The 22,557-nt window shown below is 42.6% G+C and overlaps 1 protein-coding gene across 1 annotated transcript; it reads left to right on the top strand.

Annotated features, from left to right (window-relative positions):
• The first annotated feature begins 2,520 nt into the window (after positions 1-2,520).
• Positions 2,521-21,620, top strand: TOMM7 (translocase of outer mitochondrial membrane 7). Its single transcript, XM_030189964.1, has 3 exons — positions 2,521-2,770; positions 14,418-14,466; positions 20,806-21,620. Exons 1-3 carry the CDS (start codon positions 2,668-2,670, stop codon positions 20,819-20,821), a joined length of 168 nt encoding a protein of 55 aa, XP_030045824.1. The 5' UTR covers positions 2,521-2,667; the 3' UTR covers positions 20,822-21,620.
• Positions 21,621-22,557: the final 937 nt, after the last annotated feature.

The raw sequence follows: 22,557 nt of genomic DNA, 5'->3' as shown, positions 1-22,557 counted from the left end.
CTCCTTGTGATCTTGGGCAAGTCACTTAACCCTCCCTTGCCTCAGGTAGAAGCTCAGATTGTGAGCCTTCCTGGGACAAAGTAATATTCAGTGTAACTGAATGTACCTCACCCTGAGCTACTACTGAAAAAGGTGTGAGCAAAATCTAAATAAATAAAATATTTGGATTTCTATACAATATGAACTTTGGACAGCTATACTAATATACCATTAAGTTGCATAACCCTTGTGCAATGATTGAAATAAGGTGCCTAAATGTGATTTTTTAAGATCGCTATGGGACACTTATTTCTCCAGATAATTGTTTTGTTTTTAATGACTGAAATATATCTGGATATTATTTATAAGTAATTTTTGAAAGAATATTTTCTCCATTTTGTGATTGGGTACAAGGGATGTCAAATTGTGACATCTTTGAAGAGGAAGTTTCACTAACATTAGAGGAGTTGATAAGGTTGCCCCTATGAAGTTCAATTTTTGAGTTGGTATCAAATGAGAATTTTTTTTCATTTTACAAGGAACCTGAGATTGTTGAGAAGATGAATCATGGATTTTAACGCTTGAAGATTGGCCTGAGGAGATTTTGTAACTGAGCCAATCGTTGAGATTCGGATAGATTTGATAACCCTTCTGATGTAGATATGCTACAACTACTACAAGACACTTGATGAAGACTTTGGGTGCTGAAGATAGGCCAAATGGTAAGACCTTGTATTCATAAAGGTTGTTGCCCAACTCAAATCTGAGGTACTGACTTGAAGAGGGATAGATTGGGATGTGAAGATATGCATCCTGTAAATCTACTGACATCAGTCAGGCGTTCTTCTGCAGAAACGGAAAAATTGTTGCCAAAGTGGTCATACAGAATCGCTTCTTTACTGTATACTTGATTAGGTTTCTGAGATTGAGGATGGCTTGAAATCCATCTCCTTTCTTTTGTATAAGGAAGTAACTGGAATAAAAACCTCTGCTGTGCTGTTCAAAAGGGACTTTTTCGATTGCCTGTGCTTCTAGGAGCCTGGTGACTTCCATTCTGAGAAGATGAAGTTGGTGGGGTGGAATGGGATGCATCCTTGGTAAATTTTGAGATGGTAGACTGAGGAAGGGCAAGGCCTAACCTGAATGGACTATCTTCAGCACCCAAGAATCTGTAGTAATTGTTTTCCAGGCGGTAAGGGCTCCCTGCCGCATGGCCATGCAGTAAGAGTTCTCTTACCGCATAGCCATGTGTGTCTGGGGGCTTTTTTTACTCATTGCAGTAAAAAGGGCCCTGGCATGCGGGGAAAATGACCCCTGCCGCTACTACAGGGCCCTTTTTCCCGCAGCTTGGTAAAAGGACCCCCTGTATTTCTAGTTTTGGCACAGTATAAGTCACCACAAGAACAAAATATAACAAAACTAATGGACTGCATTAGGGGCATATAGCCCATGTAGTTATGTTTCAGCAAATAAAAGATCTGTATGAAACAAAATATTTATTTTTATCATGTTGACATAAAACCACTTGTCCCTGAAACATGCTCAAACAACAGTATAATCCATGTGTATCTAAAATGAAAATTTCTACAAAAGAGATGAGGTAAAGATGTAATTCTATGTGCCCAGTGAAAGTAGAGTTTAATTTTACTTCCGTTTACTTTCAGTCTATTCCATTTTTGTAACACCAGGTTTCCCAAAGCAGATTACAACAGCTGAGTCCATCAGGAAACAGGATATCCTCACTGAAATTTGATCATCTGTGTAGTATAGAACAGTGTAAAAAAAATGAGCACAAAATACAGAGTTTATAAGTGCTGTTTGTACCAGCTACAATAAATGTTAAGCTGTTTTAGTGATATTCAATTTTTTATTTCATGATATGTATAACTAGCTATGGTGGGAAGCTTTCAAATAAATTTTATCAATAGAAATCAAACAAAATAAAAGAAAATAAGATGATACCTTTTTTATTGGACATAACTTAATACATTTCTTGATTAGCTTTCGAAGGTTGCCCTTCTTCGACGAAGAAGGGCAACCTTCGAAAGCTAATCAAGAAATGTATTAAGTTATGTCCAATAAAAAGGTATCATCTTATTTTCTTTTATTTTGTTTGATTTCTATTGATAACCTTAAGAGTGGACTAACACGGCTACCACACTCCTCTAAATAAATTTTAAAAAGCTGTAAAATATAAGTAACAAAAAAATCTTTTGTCCTCCACCTTTTAAGTCACTGCCTATCCAACTGGAACAGCTTTAGACTTTTTACAGATGGACCACGCACAAGCAGTCCGTTATTTCTAATAATCTTTTGCTAAATTGTTTTCAATAGCCTTTGCTATTATTTTGGGTGAACTAAAATGGCGGCATGGCGACAAGCTCCGCCTACTGGCTTCAGCTCATATAATGGACTAGATAGGCTCATCCCGTCTTCTGTTTTCATCCAACCTCCTTGGCTAACACGTCTTAGTAAACGGAAGGGTATCAAGCGAGGGTCACACACCTGCTGTGTCTCCGGAGGTATAGCTGTAGGGGGAGCTCCACCTGAGACCGGAGCCTCCGTCTCCTCCCCCCCCCCTTCGCTCTTTACCCTCTTGCGCGCCTTTCCTCGATGCCTCGAGGGTGGTCTACTGTCCTTTTCCCGGCTCGGTAGCTGCCCAGGCTGTAACTGTTCCCTGCCGTCGCCATGAGCAAGTTGAGTAAAGAGAGCAAACAGCGGCTCCAGCATCTCTTCCGCTGCGGGCAGTTCGCTCTCCGTTGGGGCTTCATCCCCTCCATTCTCTATCTGGGTGAGTGCGAAGGCGTTTCTCCCTCCCGCAGCAGCCGGTGCAACGTGTAATGAGGGCGGGGTGAGGAGACGACATGCGCCCGGGCTTCCTTTTCCTATCACATTCAATGAAGTTACACGTTACCAGTGAAATAAGTAAAGTGGTCAAAGTAAGAAGATGGGTTTTATTATAGAACATCAAAGGAAATGATGGAAGAACAGACAAGTTTATGGGGTGGTGGTGTCACTGTTCAGGTTATATGTTTCTGGCCCGCTCAGATATATTTTAGGGGTCCTTTTTACTAAGCTGCGGTAAAAGGCTTATTTCTCAAAAAGAAATGTCAGTGTGGTAAGTGTACCACTTGCTGTGTGACCGGCTAGAGAGGTTGTGGCGCCCTGTACCAACTTTTGCTTTGCGCCCCACCTCCTACCACAGCAGTTGTCACAATTCCTCCCTCGCCCCACCGCCACCCATTGAGATGATGGTAAGGGATCCTACGCTAACCCGGTGAACCGGTCAGCACTACTTCTGTGTAAGCACCAGCACTACAAAAATCCTATATAATAAAACACACCTCCAACATTCTGAAGCTGACTGCATGGCTGAGGCATTCCTGCCCTCTGTATCCATCTCCTGAATTGACATCACGTACTTCCGGGTTCGTCACAAGCAGAAGTGACCAACCACACGAGGTTTCTCGGCTTCAGAATGTTGGAGGTGCATTCTATTAAATAGGATTGGTCAGTTCCTTGAAGCACAGCCAGAGCTCAGCGTCCTGCACAGTAATGCTCAGACACCAGAGAGAGAGGGGGGGGGGGGGCTGATACCAGAAGAGAGAGGGGGGGGGCTGACACCAGAGAGGGGGGAGGAGGTATCTCTGGTACACACACACACACACACTCTCCCACACAGTCAATGAAGAGAGGGGGGGGGGGGGGGAGGTACTGTTACACACACACACACACACTCTCTCCCACACAGTCAATGTCTTTCTCTCACTCTTACACACTGTCTCTCACACACTCTTATGTCTCACACTGTATCACATTCACTTTCTATGTGTCACACAGTCACTGTATCTGTGTGAAACACTCTCTCACACTGTGTCTCACATATGCAGTTGCACACACTTTCATTCTCACACACTCTCTCTCTCTCAGACACACTCGCACCCAGACTCACTCTCTCTGTCTCTCACACACACAATCGCACATTCACTCTCTCTCTCACACACAGTCACTCTCACATACACTCAAACATACTCCGAAGAAAACCTTGCTAGCGCCCGTTTCATTTGTGTCAGAAACGGGCCTTTTTTACTATTAGAAAATATTTTAGTAGCGCCTGAAATGGCATGCGCTGGGGGTGGGAACTACTTCCGGGCTCCTTTGGTAACCCAGTGGTAGTTCCAAATTGGCACGTGGCAAGCCAGTTTTCATGCGCCAACCCTTTAGTAAAAGGACCCCTTACTGCAGTACCTGTGGCCTGACTCTCCTGCCTCTGAGTTATGTTGAGTTTTTTTTTCCTGTGCATTATTTTACATAGAACCAGGGAACTTGATAGCAGAAAAAGATTATGGTTTTAACTAGTCTAGCCATGGACACCCAACTGCTCAGATCTTTAATCCCTTCCTATTGAGAGGTGTTCTGTGCTTTTCTCCATGTTTTCTTTGAATTCACATACTGTTCTCTCTGTCATCTCCATCAGAAGGCTGTTGCACACATCCACCACCCTTTCAAAGAAGAAATATTGCCTTAGATTACTCCTGAGTTTATTCCCTTTCATTCTCTTGCAGCGACCTCTCATACTAGCTTCTCTTCTATTGAAAGAGACCTGACTCTTGCACATTTATACTTTGGAGGTATTTAAATAGCTCTATCATATCTCATCTGGCCTGCCTTGTTGTAAAGATATGTTTGGATCTTTAAGTCTGTTCTCCTGTTCTTTGTGATCAAACTGTTGACCATTTTCTTAGTTGCCCTCTGAATTGATTCAATCTAGTTGGGTATTATCAGGAAAGGTATGGAAAACAGGTGTGAGGATGTTATAATGCCGTTGTATCGCTCCATGGTGCGACCGCACCTTGAGTATTGTGTTCAATTCTGGTCGCCGCATCTCAAGAAAGATATAGTAGAATTGGAAAAGGTGCAGCGAAGGGCGACTAAAATGATAGCGGGGATGGGACGACTTCCCTATGAAGAAAGACTAAGGAGGCTAGGGCTATTCAGCTTGGAGAAGAGACGGCTGAGGGGAGACATGATAGAGGTATATAAAATAATGAGTGGAGTGGAACAGGTGGATGTGAAGCGTCTGTTCACGCTTTCCAAAAATACTAGGACTAGGGGACATGCGATGAAACTACAGTGTAGTAAATTTAAAACAAATCACAGAAAATTTTTCTTCACCCAACGTGTAATTAAACTCTGGAATTCGTTGCCGGAGAAAGTGGTGAAGGCAGTTAGCTTAGCAGAGTTTAAAAAGGGGTTGGACGGTTTCCTAAAGGACAAGTCCATAAACCGCTACTAAACGGACTTGGAAAACTCCAAAATTCCAGGAATAACATGTATAGAATGTTTGTACGTTTGGGAAGCTTGCCAGGTGCCCTTGGCCTGGATTGGCCGCTGTCGTGGACAGGATGCTGGGCTCGATGGACCCTTGGTCTTTTCCCAGTATGGCATTACTTATGTACTTATAGTTTTCATCCTTTTGGAGGTGTACTTTTCAGAATTGCACTTGTACCAATGCTGTGGAGTCTGAGTTGATAAAAATGTACCAACTTGACTCCAGCTTCAAAATAAATATTTACAACATTGTAATATAAGGTACATTTCTCATTTATACTTATGTATCTTTGTCCTGGATCTAAAGTAGAGAGTTGCATGGGGACAGAAATTTCACCCACCCCCCCCCACTGGAATTTAATCCATTCCCGCTGTCCCCACTGGAATCTCCTCCATCCCAGCCCGTCTCTTGTGCTAAAATAACCTGATTGTGGTAAAATAACTCAACCATAGCCCATAAAGGGGAGGGAAGGAACAACAGGAGAAACGCTAGAGGGATGACAAGAAGTTAAGCAGCAGAGGAGTAAGATCTGTCACATAGATAAAGTCTTTAGGGATTGCTTAAACAGATTGTGATCGGCAGTCTCTTTTAATGTTGAAGGCAGAGCATTCCAGTAACGGGGACATAGAAAGCAGAAAGAGGAGGCGAAGAGTAGCTTGTATCTTAGGTTCCTGCAGTTAGGATAGTGGAGAATGAGATAATGATAGCTGCTAGTAATGTCTTCTCACTGCAATTCCGTAGCGTCCCACAGATCAATCCAGAGGTAAGTGGGTTACGTCCTTCTCCCAGCAGGTGGAGATAGAGAGAACATCAGAGGTTTACTACATGTGGTCATGTGCAGCCACCTTAACCTCAATATTCTTTCTAGCAGGTGGATGGTCATGACCATGCAGCTCTGGATTGATTGGCTCATGGCCTGGTCCCCCGGGTGCAGTAGAGCTTTTGGGGTTGAGACTGCCTGGGCTTCAGGTCTCAGTGTACACCTAGTGTTTCAAGGTCCCTTCCTCTCCCCATCGGTCCTCTCCTGCTATGCCCTAAGGGGCATTGGCTGAGATTTCTTCAGGCTGTCTCTCTCCCCTGCCTCCAAAACAAAAAAAGAGCCTGACCTTTGGACACAGATGTAGTTGGGCATGCATACACATGTCTGTCCCCGATGTGAGCAGATAATAGCTAGAGGCATGGCTTCTGGGATCATACATTTTCCTATTATCAGACGCTTATATACAGTACGTATCAGTCTCACTCTGCTAATAATGACTCCATTGAAGCTAATGTGTATGATGCCTCTGGTAATGTAATGGTTCTTTTTTTTCCTTCAGTTCAGTACGAGCTCTTTATAGTGAGCAGGATGTAGATATTTTGACAGGAAGAGAAATAGAGAGCAATGATTGAGCAATTACAAGGGCTGGTAACATCCACTTTCATCATCATCAGTACTTTAAGAAGGGAACTCCTGGAGGGGATCACCTCTTTCTATTTTAGCGCATGAGCTCATTTGTAGGAAAGTTAAACTAAGGGAACTAAAGGCAGCTGTGGTACTTCTATAGGAAATTAATTTGCACATTAGCATCACTGACGTAAGACAGCATGTCTAGTGTTTGATGACATTATTTTAATTTAATTTTATATGCTGGTGTTCTCAACTCAGCCTAGATGAAGGAGCTTGGAAGTATTAGAAAAGTGAAGCGTTCACCCCTAGGAGTCCAGAAAACAGTAATGTTGACTTGGTTTCAGATCTTTCTTTAAATAAACTAAGGCCTTTGTTCAAAGGGAAGAGACATTTTAAAGAGACTTCATTAGGTTAAGGGCTCATTCATATCTAATTTGAACAAACAGGAAATAACCAATTAGTTTAAGAATTTGGTATGTTTTGTCAAGATGTGATCATTAATAGGCTGGTTGTCATTGTTTCCTCCTTAATTTTATCTGTTGAAGATTGCCCTCTGCTCAAACTGTAGTAATTAGAATATAGTGAAGGGCAATAATATATTGTAACTCTATAGTGAGAATAGAGGGACTTGTTCTTTCCCAAGACCTCGTTTGTCATACAATCAAGCTGACATGGGGAGAAGCATTTTTTTTCACTAGCAGTGTTGGTGAAAATGTGTTTTTGTTAATTTTATATCCTTGAAATGAAAGCATTATCAATCATCAGAATAAGGTATCAACTGTGTCTGAACATTTTAAAGGATGCAGTGCTGGAAAATGGAACATAATTGGGTTGTCTAGTAATGTTCATACTTGGGAGTTCAGGCTGCAGTAAAGGTAAAAACTCCTTTTAAATGTTCTTCAATGGAATTCAGGTCACACCCTATAGGCAGAAGTATCTCTACTATAATAAAACGCACCTCCAACGTTCTGAAGTTGACTCCGTGGCTTCAGTGAAGGGTTTGTAAGATTGTCAGTCTGTCACATCTCTCTCTGCCCCGCCCTCGCGTCAAAATGTTATGACGCGGGGGCGGGGCACAGAAAGATGTGACAGACTGACGATCTTACAAACCCTTCACTGAAGCCACGGAGTCGGCTAACAAAATAGCATACCGGTAAACAACAGTCCTCTGCTAAAACACCAAACAACTGTGAAGTGGTAGCAAAGCTCAGGCGGGAGGACACTGAAAATAAAGAATATAAAATAAGAAAAAATAAAAAGAAGCAAAGGGAGCGGGAATCTGATGGCAGGTACATATGGCAGAGCTAAGCAGTGGCACAGAGAGCAGAAGCTGGCACTGAAAAGAAAAATAGCGCTAGGGCAAAGCTAATGCAAATAAAGAGTCACAGACTGCATATCGGCACCTAAAAACAACAAAACATAAGAAAACTGGAGCAGAAATTCATAGAGGGGGGAGGGGGAGGGGCTCCTCAGACCACAGGGGAGGGGATCCTGAGACCACAGGGGAGAGGAGGGGGTCCTCATACTAGAGGAGGAGGAGGGGGTCCTGAGACCACAGAGGGACGGGTGGGGAGGGGGGAAGGTATCTGTCACACACACACTCTCTCACAGTCAGTGTCTCTCACACTATGTCTCACACTGTATCACATACTCACACACACTCTCAGTCTCACAGAGAGTCTGTGTATCGCACACATTCTCTCTCACACACACACTCTCACAGTGTATCTGTGTGAAACACACTCTCACACTCGCTCTAACATACGCACTCGCACACACTCTCATTCAAACATACACTCTCTCACACAGTCTCAATCTCTGTCACACTCGCACATTCGCTCTCTCTCACACAGTCACTCACGCACACACTCTCTCAAACATACACGCTCCAAGGAAAACCTTGCTAGCGCCCGTTTCATTTGTGTCAGAAATGGGCCTTTTTTTACTAGTCTGTGTATAAAATGGCTCTCTGAATGACAAGTTTAGTTGGTTTAAAGGGACATTCAGGGGAAACTGTGAAATAATTGACGGACTGCTGACTTGTGTTGAAGATAGACTGAAAGTTGAGGGTGGGACTCTTGGATATGGATGAATAGAGCTCAAAATTTACTGATTCAGACTCGCCAGAATGTGAACTGGATTTGTCATTGTGCATTATGTTTCTGTATGTGGACTAGATGCCTTGAAAATTAGGCTGAGATTACAGCACCTTAGATGTAGGGATTCCCCCCTCCACCTGCAAACCCACTTCTTGTGGCAGGGTTTTTTTTTTTGTTTTGTTACATTTGTACCCCGCACTTTCCCACTCATGGCAGGCTCAATGCGGCTTACATGGGGCAATGGAGGGTTAAGTGACTTGCCCAGAGTCACAAGGAGCTGCCTGTGCCTGAAGTGGGAATCGAACTCAGTTCCCCAGGACCAAAGTCCACCACCCTAACCACTAGGCCACTCCTCCTAAAACAGTGCAACAATGAAAAAGACCTAGTATGGTCTGTGCTATATTTTTTTCTACAAATGTTAAAGGTTCTTGTAATATATACTCTTGGTTGAATAGACCTTACTGGCAGGAAGGTCTGTGTACTGAAGGCATGGTTTTGGACTCATTTCTTTAACAAGAGATGTGAGACTTGTCCCCCTCCCAACCAATAAGACATCAAAATAACCTCTTCGAACTTCAGAACATTTATTTGGGTTTAAAATGACTGCAGCTTTGTTTATTGGTGGTCTAAGCCAGTTACTGAGGCTAAACATTCAACCAATGAAAGGAAACTGGACTACCTGCCATCTGAAGCAAGGTGTCCACAGTAAACCTTAGCAAATACATCTTCCCCTTTCCCTGCCATACAACAAGGGCAAGTTATCCAAACCCCAAGCCTAGACCTCTGGGGTTAACTTGATGCCAAAGGCCTACCATTCACCGCCGGGTGAAAGGTAGAGACCTCCTTCAAGGATCTCCTTGAAGGGCATAAGCTCGGGTACCCCCGGGTACCCCCATTATGTAGCTGCTAACTGGCAGCCTTCCCCCCCCCCCAACCACCAGAAAGGAAGCTGCTGCCTTAACTATTTGTTCAGTCGTCTCCTGGAAGTCATTCGTCAAGAGGTCCAGTGTCTGATTAATGAACCCCATGCCTCTCATACAATCCAGCACAGTTTATATCTATCCAGGCATGTCTGCTGTTCTCCACCCCTGCCCATCAGCCACTTTGCCGCCTGTTGATTGACTTTCACCATTCTGGTCCATCTCCTATCCTCAACACACACGGGACGGGGATGATATCCGACCAGATGAATTTCGCTTCAGGAAACCAGTCCATTAATAGCTCCAGATTCTTTTGAATGACATTCAGAAGAAGCCTACTGGGGTAGCTGTTGTTATAGTTTCCTCTCAGGTGGAATAACAAGGCATCTGGTTGCTTGCGATGATGTCAAAATTGAGCCAGTAAGGGAATCAGGTCCTGCCATCGCAAGGCCTAATCTCCCTAAAATGTCAGATACAACTCAAGGTCAGGTATACACATAAAGTAGCACATACGAGTTTATCTTGTTGGCCAGACTGGATGGACCATACAGGTCTCTCTCTGCCGTCATCTACTATGTTACTATGAAATTCGTACTCCTTGTGACTCCAATCCCAGGTGGAGACCTCCAGGACGTCTCAATGGTCGCCGACCAGCCCAACGCACATAAGAATGCCCAACAATCCAAATGGCAAATTCTCATTGATAATCTGAAAGAAAACAAGAAGCCAGCAAAACCCTCAACCACAATGCACAACCTAAACATGTCTGATGTACTTGTTGAATACCCCAGATTTCCATCGTCCTAGGCGCTGAATAGCCCCAGCCCCTATCCCTACAAAGTCTGCACTCATGGCGGCCCCAATTCTAAATGAATGAGACGTATATTCCGACACACTGAGCCCCAATCTTTGGACCACTATTCTCAGTACAGCCAAAAACTGATACCTCATCAGAGGAGAGCCATCCGCATGCAGCAAAAAGGAAAGGGAACCCACAGGTCTGAGGGGCAAAAAACGCCTGACCTACTCGTAAGGGCATGTAGTTAGACCAACTGTCGGTTTGAGTGTTACTGTGTGCCCCTTGGCCAGCTGATCTGTTTTGGACCTGACTGTGTACACAAAGCATCTGGCAAAACCTGAACATACTCCATATGGAGTCCTTCGAACAGGTGTGCTGCCTACCTTGGGACTAACTCCCCGATTCTCAGAACCACGAAAAACGCTAGGCTAAAGGCCATAAGAAACAGCATTACCTCATTAAGGGGTGATGGTGACCCGTTGCAAGGCATCCAAAAAGGAAATGAAGAACGCATGTGTGGTAGGCCACCACCCATCTGGAACTGCTGGTACCACCCTACTCCAACCCCTGAACATCCTCTTTACTAAAAACTCCCCAGCCACATTCCAGATACCATAAGCCTTGGCAAAGAATGCAAAACCTGCTATGTGTTGACCCACCACCCCTTTGGAAAGTCCCCGTTCTTTGGCCGAAACCACATACTTTGCTAAGCCTAAGTCTAACTCTGTTAGTGAAAACCCACCCAACTGCTTAAGGTAAGCATCCACCTTTTGATAACCAGTGAGATAAGATCTCCACGTTGCTGGCGCCACACATTGCTTCAGCAATGTCCAGAAGAAACAGGAAACAGGGTGACAGGAAAGGGCAGCAGACAATGTCCAAAATAACTGCTTTGCTCCTAGATTCCATAGATGTAATGGAAAAGGGGTATTCTCTTCGTCTGCCCGCGGGACCAGCTTGCAAAATCACTGAAATCACTGAGATAACAAATTGGCTATCTGGTTTAGCACCCTGGCACATGCCACACTCAAAACCACAGTTCAACTGTAAACCACAATATAAAATGACACATCAACATATTAACTTTGGGGCAGTGAGCTGCCTGCTTATTCGCCATCTCTATGACTCCCATGTTGTCGCACTAAATCAGGACTCTGCGATTCTGCAATCTGCTTGGCCAGAGGTCACATGCGACCAGTAGCGGAAAGAGCTCTAGATTTCTGGGATAAGCAGTATAGAATGTTTTGTACTTTTTTGGGATCTTGCCAGGTATTTGTGACCTGGATTGGCCACTGTTGGAAACAGGATGCCGAGCTTGATGGACCATTGGTCTTTCCCAGTATAGCAATACTTATGTACTTATGAGTTGCAAGGCCTGGCGCTCGCTGTTCCACATGGACGCCTTTGGGGGATGCTCACCCCTTTGTTAACTGCGGGCTTCGGAAGAACCCGGTCGCCCTAGTTAACATATATATCAACCAGTGGCTTATTTAACATTGTCATATTCTGGGCCACACTAACCGAAGCAAATTAAAGCAGCGAGACAGTATGTATTAGTCTTTAATCATGACAACAGTGAAATAGAGGCTCAGACACCACTCAATGTGTTTTTTGTCTTCAGCATATCAGTTTTTCATCTGTATTTCTGCTTCTGTATTTTTGAATGAACAACTGCAGCTTTATGATTTTAACAGCTACCTCAAATGTTCAAAAATATTTTTTCTTTAGTTCTGCTCTGGGAAAGGGTGACTAAAGCAGCAGATCCAAAAAGGTTGAGAATCACCGATTTTTCATGTCATGGGTCCATAACGGTGTGCAAAAGTTATATTTTTGAACTTCTGAATTTAGAGTGTTGTATTTCAAATTGTTTGCTCTAACAGAATTCATTAAAACCTCTTTTTTGTTTTTTTTTTTGTTTCTGGTGACTTTAATCACCTTTTCCCAGAGATGTCCACGTATTTGAAAGCATATTAACATTTCTCCTTCGAAAGAGTTATTCAGTTCTGTGCAGCTGCAAATAGCCGTTTAAAAACACAGGGGTCCTTTTACTAATCTGTGGGAAAAAGGGCCCCCTCCCCCATGTTTCTACAAGTTGAAGAGCAGGTGGTGTGGGGTGATGTGAGATCTCGGAGCTCTACTGTAGGTCCTTTAGGGAAGGATTTACTAAGGCTGTTTTCCCATTACATTTCTAAGGAAAAGAAACATTAGTAAATCAAGTCCATAATACACCAGTGCAGACCACTGGCAGAAATCTGTACATAGCTAGATCGCTGTTCCCTGTCCAGTGTCTCTTCCTCTCTCTCTTGCCCAACCTCTCCTTGTCACCCAGTTTCATTTGTTCCCCCACCCCCCCTTCCACCCTATCGTACCTAGTCTTGCTATCTCATGCCTATTTGCCCAGTTACTATCCCTCTCTCAAATAAGCCTCGCTGCCCAGGGAGCAAGCCAGCCAGCCTTCTCCCAACATAGCCCATCTTCATATATTCAGCTACAGTCACCCCCACAGTTTCTGTTAGACCAGCTCCTTGCCTTGATCTTCAGCTTCTAGTGCTGCCATAGGAGCCTTCTTTCTGTTTGCAGTGTAATTTGTGAGTTTGAACCACATGCTGCATGAACTCCCAACAGACTTGAGACTCTTCAGACCAGTGTGGAAGTTCTGCACCATGTGGCTCAACATTGTAGATTGTCATGTTCTGTTGTGGGTGGGGATGGGACCTCAGGATATAAAAATTCTGAACACTAGGAACATTTCTAGGTGACTTGGCGTCGGAGATTTGTTGAGCTGTGCAGAGGGTTTGTAATCTAGATTGGTACCTGACACAGTGGATGGTGAAGTGACTTGCTCAAGTCTCAGTAAGCGTCAGTGGGATTATCAGGATTTAGAACCTTGGTCTCCTAGTTTTCATCTCACTAACTGCTCTAACTGCTGGGCCACTCGTGTGCTCTATGTGGTCAGATTTATTTTGCACTGTGTTTAAACTTGTGTGTGTTAATTAGGAGAAAAGAAACCAGATCACATCACATCACTTGGCATACCAAACTCGTTTCTGATACTTTAAACTCTTGATAGGATAGGACAGGGATGGGCAACCATGGCACTCATGGACAACGATCCAGTTGAGTTTTCAAGATTTCCTCAATGGATATGCATGAAATGTATTTGCATGTACTGCTTCCATTGTATGCAAATAGATCTCATGCATATTCACCAATGAAATCTTGAAACCCCAGCTGATTTTTGGCCCTCAAGGACCATGGTGGTCCACCCCTGGCATAGGGGAAGAGATGGATGTGGTCTTTTGGGGTTTCATGTTCTTTGCTATCTTAGCCTACAGGTTTTATAGTGGGATTTTCATAACTATTTCGCATTGCCAGATGTGTATCTCATCCATTTAAGGGGGATTGTGGGGGGAATTTCCCAGAATTTTTTTCTGTGTTAATTACTTCTTCCTTTTCTAGTTTCTCTCTTCCTCCTCTTTTCTCTAGTTTCTCAACAACTGATGACTTTAGTCTTCATTTCAGTAGCAACAGCCTGTTAGAAGAAGCTCTAGTTTTTGTGACTTGTACATGCACGCTTTCAAGTGCAAATCAGAAGAGAGAATAAAGATCTGGCCTGCCAGTGTGTCACTCAGTAACATAATTTGCTCTTCTCTTGTATCTGGCTGTTTAGCTTGGGAAGAAAGTAGACATTTAAGATAAAGCACTCTCCAATGTAATAGCTGAATAGTTTGTGAAAGGAAAGTGGTACTCTGAAGGTGTTGGCCCATCCTTGTGATGGTGCAGTGCTTCTCTACCATATACCTGATGTTAGGATAATTATCTTTGTATGGTAATGCTTTTTGTCTTGTGTCATTTGAATTTGTTATACATTTCAGTATTTGTCTTTTCCCCCCCACAGGGTTCAAGAGAGGTGCAGATCCTGGGATGCCAGAGCCCAACATCCTTAGGTACTGTATTGCAAGGCAGGCTACCAATATAACCTCTGTAGACTGGTAAATGGATTGTAAGTTCAGGGATCATAGGTGGTCAGTGCTCAGATGTTTGGGGAGGCTAAAGTGGGGCGGGGCCAGGTGAGGTAGGATGGAACGTGGTGGCCAGGTTAAAATCCTTGTGGTGCATTACCTGTGTCAGCAGTGGGACAGTGGGGTCACTTTTGAACACAGCTTCCTCCCTCACCTAGTACCTCTGTTACTGATGGTATTATACACACTGAACACACTCCAGGGAATTATGGGGGTCTTTTACTAAGGTATGCTAGCGTTTTTAACTCGCGCTAAAAATCAGCTGGCACTAAGACACCCATAAGAATATAATTGGTGTCTCAGCGTTTAGTGCAAGCTAAAAATGCTAGCGCACCTTAATAAAAGACCTATGTGCCAAAAAAATCAAAATAATGCATTAAAATAATACAACATATTAAACAGAACAATATTTGCAGTATTCTGGAAATATATGCAGATACTTTTAACACTTGACTGCCAAATCAGCCCTAGCTCCCCAGTCCATCATCTTCATGTTGCCTATGTGAACAGTGATGTTCAGCAGCACTGTAACAAAAATCCCTGAGGTTATTGGCAGCCATAAAATGATTTGCCTTTCAATATTTGTGGTAAGTTGCCAAATGACCATCAGGTTTCAGATCTGCTGCCCTTTTAGTTTATTGTTGAGTTAGCAAACCTGTTAGGATTAGGTATTACCTGTACTAGCTGTACATAATGGTTAGAGCAGTGGGCTGATAACCAAGGAAGCCAGGATTCAAATTCAACTGTTACTCCTTATAATCTTGGACCCTCCATTGTCTTGGGAACAGACTTCAGTTGTAAGTTCTCCAGAAAAATACCTAATGTATGTGAATGTAACTTACACTGAGCTATAATTGAGAATGTCATGAGCTAAATCCAAATTCAAAATCTAGTTTTAGGCTTATTGTGAAGTAATACAAAATCTTAAAGTTACGCAGGACCTATAAAGCTATTCTACCATACCATAATAGCACTTAATTCCAGGAGTCACACAAGGGTCTACATAGGAAACATATCAGTGGACAGTAGAATATTAATACATCTAACAAACTGATTCCATATGACATTTAATGCTATCTGAATAACTGGCCTCTTTCACAAATGCAGAGCACAGGCAGACTCTCACCAAGAATTAAGTAACCACAAACTAAAAAAATAAATATGTAGACAAAACTTAAACTGAAACCCCATGAAGCCGGACTCTGCGTATAGTGTAACACCAGAGAAGTAGAAACAATAATGTATTTCCTTCTGTACTGTACAAAATAAAGATAGGGGATGTAAATTTTAAAAACTGACACAGTCCACACACTAAATTTAAAAATTAATATATAAAAGTAAAATAGAAAATAAGGTGTTACCTTTTTATTGGATTAATGTAATAGATTTTTTGACTAGCTTTCGGAGGCCAAAGCTTTCTTCCTCAGGTCAGGATAGTTTACTTAGTCAAAAAATGTATTTAGTACTTAGTAAAAAAAAATGTATTTAGTACAATAAAAAGATCTCTTTATTTTCTGTTAATATGGACCAACACAGTTTCTATATTTCACTGTAAATTAAAAATAAAATTATTTTTTGTACCTTGTCTGGCCATTTAATTTTTCTAATTGCGTAGGTTGAAGTCTCTGGTTACTGTTTTCCTATCTTCTCTTAACTCTTTCCGGGGTCTCAAATTCATTTTTTCTGTCCTCATGTCTTCACCTCTTCCACTGCATCCATCTTTGACACCGATATTTCCCATTCAGCCGCCTTGTATTTTACTGACTCTCTGTCCACTCAGATATAATTCATTCTTAGTATCCAGTCTCTTTTTTTTTTTTTTTTAAACTATTTTCTATCTTTTTCCCTCACCCATGCCCTCCCATTTTAATTCTTTTATTTCTCAGTCTTTTACAAGCTCTTCCCTCTCTTTCCCCCTGCCATACAGCATTTCCTCTTCATGTTTCTTTCTCCGCACAGCCATACAGCATCTCTCATCTGTGTCCCTCTCTCTCTTCCCCCCATCCATGCAGCACCTTCCCCTCTCTGTTTTTCTCATCCTCAGCCATACATCTCCTGTGTAGTCACTTTCCTCTCACCCATGTAGCATATCCTCTGTGGTGTTCTTCCTTCTCCCCAGTCATGCAGCATCTCCTCTCTCTTGCTCGCTCACCCAGAATCTCCTGTTTTTCTCCACTTTCTATGTAGCATAGATGGGAATCTCTCTCTGCCCTAGCTATATAGGATCTCCCCCCCCCCATACCCCTGCCATAAAGGATCTCCTCCCCCCCCCCCCCATGCCCCTGCCATAAAGGATCTCCTCTCTCCCCCATGCCCCTGCCATATTCATCCAGAATCTCCTCTCTCTCCCCTCCTCCATCTTAGCCCACCCCAGCCATCCAGGATCCCTTCTCTTTCTGCTCCACCCCCTAGCCCAGCCATGCAGGATCTCCTCTTTCTCCCCCTCCCCCTGACATATTCATCCGGGATCTTCTCTCTCTCTCTCCCCCCCCCTCCCGAGCCATCTAGGATCTCCTCTGTCTCTTGCACCCCTCCACCAATATTGCCCCTCTGGACTCTCTTACCTCCCACCATCCAACATTGCCCCGTGTATTGGGGGGTTGGGAGGGAGGAGGAAGAAGGCAGAGCTGGCAACATGCCGAGGGTTATGGCCCCCGTGTACCTTCATTTTGCTTCCAACCAAGCCTGGGGAGGGCAACGGCATGAATCAGGAAATGAAGGGAAGGTTGCGGTTCTAGTTGTAGATGCCAGAAGGCAGTGGCAGGGAGGGGTTTGTCATAATTATCCCAAGTCTCATCTTCAGCCAGTTAGGAGCCCTGCTAGATATGGCGCAGGCTCGGACCTTCTTTCCTGAAACGAGAGCTGAAACTTTGTTGATGCTTGCCTCGCGGGTCTGTAGCAGCCAGCAGGCTTCAGCTTGGCAAATGTTGAGATTAATGGGCCACATGGCTTCCACAGTGCATGTCACACCCATGGCACGGCTCCATTTGAGAGTAGGCCAGTGGTCCTTAGCTTCCTAGTGGTCTCAGGCAACAGAGAACCTAACGGATGTCATCCACATTCCACTGGAGCTGGTTCATGTCCTTCTCTGGTGGACAGTCCAATCCAACTTAACTTTGGATCTTCCGTTTCAAATTCTACCGCCTCAAAAGGTGTTGACAACAGGTGGTCTGTCAACATGGGTGTAGCCTGGGAGATCTTCCAAGTGTGGGGTACCCCCTTGGTGAACTTCTGTATGTGTATCCTCCCATACCTCTCATAGGGAAGACTTTGCTGTATCTCAGACAAGAACCAGGGCATCGTGATTATGATCGCTCCTTATTGGCCATGACAGATTTGGTTCCCTCGTCTTCTGGAATTGTCTTCTGAAGATCTGTGAAGATTGGACTGCTTTCCAACCCTCATCACGCAGAACAAGGGCATGGCTTGGATGTTGAGAGCGTAGAGTTTGGATCCCTTGGATTGCCTGAGAATGTCTCCTGTATCTTGCTGGCTTCCAGGAAAGATTCCACTAAGAGATGTTATTCTTTTAAATGGAGGAGGTTTGCCATCTGGTGTGAGGGCAAGGCCTTAGACCCTTTTTTTGTCCTACACAAAAACTGCTTGAATTCCTCCTGCACCTCTGAGTCTGGTTTGAAAAACAACTCCTTAAGGATACATCCTAGTGCAATTGGCGCTTATTGTGTAGGAGGTGAGTCCATCTCTGTAAAACCTTTAGTTGTCCACTTTATAAGAGGGTTGTTGTTGACAAAACCCCCTTCCAAACCTCCAGTTGTATCATGGGATCTCAATGATACACCCAATTGATGAAAGCTCCCTTTGAGCCGCTGGATTCCTGCTATCTGAAGTTTTTGATCTGGAAAGTTGTGTTTCTAGTGGCGGTCACTTCAGCTCGCAGAGTCAGTGAGCTCCAAACTCTGGTAGCTCACCCACCATATATTAAGTTGCATCAAAACAGAATAGCCCTTTGTACACACCCTAAGTTTCTTCCTAAGGTACTGTTGAGTTTCATCTTAACCAATCAATTGTTTGTCCAACATTTTTCTCCGACACCTATGCCCATCCTGGTGAAAGTGTACTGCATACCTTAGACTGCAAGTGAGCCTTAGCTTTTTATCTGGAGCAGACTAAAGCCCATAGACAGTCCACCCAGCTTTTCATTTTGACCCCAACAGGTTGGGGGTGGCCATCGGCAAATTCACAGTTTCAAAGTGGATAGCAGATTGCTTATGCCGAGGTTGGGCTTACTCTAGAGAGCCATATCACAGTTCATAATGTCAGAGCCATAGCGGCGTCTGTAGCCCACTTGAGATCAGCCTCCATAGAGGAGATTTGCAAGGCTGCAATGTTGTCTTCAGTCCACACATTCACACACCACTGCTGTTCGGATCAGGACACCCGACGTGACAGTCAGTTTGGATAGGCAGTTCTGCAGAATTTGGTCGGTGTCTAGAATTAAATTCCACCCTACTAGGCCCTGTTTTGTTCTGTTCCAGGCTGCACCTCCACAGTTAGTATGTATATAGTTTCAGATTAATTGAAGTTTAGTCGCGACTTTTCGAGACTTGATTATCCTAGCTTTTTTGTTTTTGGTGAGCCTGGTAGCTAAGGATTCCCATCTGTGAGAATAGGAAGGCCTGCTTGTCCTCAGAGAAAGCGAAAATACGTACCTGTAGCTGGTAGGTCAACTATACTCACATACCCTCCAACCTCCCCTTGGAGTTGTCAGTGGTTAGATTTTCGCTTTTTACACCTGACTGGAGGACCTGAGCTTGCACATCAGGCGGGAAGGTACCAGCGCTTGCGCGGTGGAACGCTGCTAGAAAGTTCTACATTTTAAACTAGTCAGCGTCCGCACTGGGCTCCAGGATGATATCCATCCATATGTGAGAATAGTCTGCCTACTGTCCTTGGAGACCACCAGCTACAGCTAAGTATCTTCGCTATACAATGGCCCTGAGTCTACCAGTATTCAACCAGTGGGGCTTTCTCAGTACCCTGTTGACTATGGCTCAGGTGCTTCAAGATCCAGATTTTGTTTGGCCAATATAAATTAGATTACAGGGGCAAAGATGGCAGACACCACTTGCTTACTGTTGCAATCTGTCTAGCAATTTAATTAGTGGTAGAAAATTAAGGTGGAATGTTCTATTCAATCCACTTCTCAAATAATTGGACAAACAGCACAGCATCCTCATTTGTAGTGGCCTTGGAGATGATAAATTCTGACTTTAGAAATGTTGATACTATATGTGAGTTGACATTTTCCCCTCAAGTGAGCCCAAAACAAGGTACTGTGGTAAAAAACAGATGTACTTGAAAGGGCTTGCCAATGTTTTGTTTTGTTTTTTAATATGTTTGGCAGAATTATAGAAGAATAAGGCAAAATGCAAATTAAGAAGCAAATGTTGAGGTGTGAACAAAGAAAATTTGTGGCACTCAGCATACAAAAGGTTATGAAGGGTTAAAGTGGAAAGGAGAGACTTAAAGAGAGAAGTACTACAGTATTACAAATGTAGTTTCAGGACTGAAGAGGAGAAACAGGAAGTAACTTTTCTACACTCTCCACAAGGAATTTATTTGGATTTGGCATGTTAGATTCAGGTACATGCCAGAGAGCTTAATTTAAATCTGTATTCAAGGTATGGGATTTAACCTTGCTTCCTAAGCACTCAAAGCCTAAAACACAAGAACAAATTTTATAATGAAAAACAGTACTTGATTCAGTTGTTAATTTAAAGCACTGGCAGTTATTTGTGGCTGCTAGGACCTGACATGCTGACTTTGATGGTGCATGATACACATTTATATTCAAGTTGATAGGCAGATATGCTACTGTGTACCCATGAATTAACCCCACTAATAAGTTGCTCCCTTCAATAGTTTCTCTCTTCCATCAGTCATTCCAGGACACATCATCCAGAATGTGCTTCTAATACTGCTTTTTAGCTCTGTTCTTGTATTCAGTGGCTCTGTTAGTTTTCATATTTCCAAGTTCAGTTCAACTCCAGCATAATCTTCACTGTGCTGCTTGAGTGTTAGAATTTAGTTGTTACGATTGCCAAGAGCATTGGTCTTCTACAGTCATTAAGAACTCAATGCAGGCTGGTTTCCAGAGTAAACTGAAGACCCTGTTCATCTTGCATCTTTTCTTTGGCAGTGGGTGGTGCAGTAAGTTTGATTATCCCCAAAACAGAAGCACAAAATAAAGCAATGTTTTATTTTAATAAACCTGTACTAAAATTATTATTTTTTTTCCTTTAGTCTGCTTTGGGGGTGAGAGCGAGCTTTTCTCAAGCCCTTGACTGGAGTTGATCGTACAGAAGGAAAAGAATGTAACAATGCAAATGTGAGAGAATGAGGAAGTGAATCATTTGTCAACGTTTCATCAGATGGCCCGTAGAACTTCATTAATCCACAGAGAAATAGACATGCGTTTAATGCTGACTTTTTATTATTTTATGTGCCCCAGTGTCTAAATATCAGGCACTGATGTTAAACCTGCTGCTTTCAGGTTACTTAATGGCTGTACCATTTACGCGCATAGATAATGGAAGGTCTTCCATATGATAAAGCCATGTGTTAACATATAGCAGTGAGATTATGTAACTGCAGTGTCATATTCTTCTAGGAATATAAGGCAGAATGTATATATGTTAAGCAACGCTTGCTTTGATAACATGATGAAATGTTGCTGTTACTTAGCTTCTCTTTTTCCACTGATGCAGTGTCTGTATACGTGTTTATTTCTTTCTAAGGTGTAATAAGATTGTAAAGAGAAGCAACTGAAATTTCAAACCTTCTAAAGATGCGAATCAGCATTGGCTATTTGAAAATGTTCCAGTGGTTGCTCTGCAAGGCAGTTTGGTACCTATTTTAATGTGCTGTGCTGTGTCATGCAGTTACATATTAAATACTTAATTGTAAAAATAGCCTGAAAAGCTATTGGTTTTATTTTATCATTAATTAGCACCAAATTTACTGGGCTTGAGAAACACAAAAGGCATGTTCAAGGGTGACTACCAATGTAAAGATTTTTTGTTGTTGGAAATAAATCCTATTATTACTCATCACAAGAATCAGATTTTTGGAAGTCGTACCTGTTTTTGAAATCTTATATTTAAGTGTATTTTTCATATACTTTTTTTAATCTCTTAGGGGTCCTTTTACCAAAGTGCTGTAATGGATTTAGCACACATTAATGATTAGTGTGTTCTAAATGATAAGATGCCCATTATATTCCTGTGGTTGTCTTATCATTTAGTGTACTCTAAATCTCTTATTGCACCTTGGTAAAAGGGCCTTCTTAGTTCTGTGGTAGACCCTGGCTTCTGATGTCTGTTCCTGACTATAGCTCTGTGTGTGTATATGTGTGTTAATATAGACGTGTGTGTGTGGATGTACTATACACGCATAAATATGTGTATTTACATACTAAGGTGGTTGTTCCTTGCTTTCCTTTCTTTGGAGAGAAATTTGGAATACTTTTTCATTTTCTACTAAAGGGTTTGCTAAAATCTGTTTCAGAATGTCAGAAATACAGATGTGCATAGAGCAAAGATATTCAGTTCATATAGCCTTTTTTTCCCTAATTTTTGGATGTTTTTTGATTTATGTCACATTTTAATAAAAATGTAAAGCAAGTTAAACTTCTTAATTCACATTAGTTGATCTAACATGCATTAATCCTTAAGTTAGTACACATTACGTTGATTTAACCTGCAGTAAATATTTTAGGGTCCACTAACGTGCACATTCCTAGTCAGAAGTGCCCATGCATAAGACAGTACTTATAAATTATAACTATCTTTTTTTCTGATTTTTCTCTTTTTGTTAGGTAACACTGGTCTACAAAAAAAAAACTTTTTTTCTGTAACAAGAACAAAACATACATTTTCTGGAAGATAATTCTTCCCAGAATCCAGATCTCATTTCAGAATTTCTGTATCAGCCTCAGTTTTCATGTGATAATGGTTTTTGTAAATGCTTGTGTCGGCATATGTAGCTATTATATGT

This window comes from Microcaecilia unicolor, chromosome 1 (genome assembly GCF_901765095.1).
Source record: "Microcaecilia unicolor chromosome 1, aMicUni1.1, whole genome shotgun sequence".
NCBI lineage: Eukaryota > Metazoa > Chordata > Amphibia > Gymnophiona > Siphonopidae > Microcaecilia > Microcaecilia unicolor.
The sequence above is the reverse complement of the archived record's forward strand: the minus strand, read 5'-3'. Positions and strand labels throughout refer to the sequence as shown.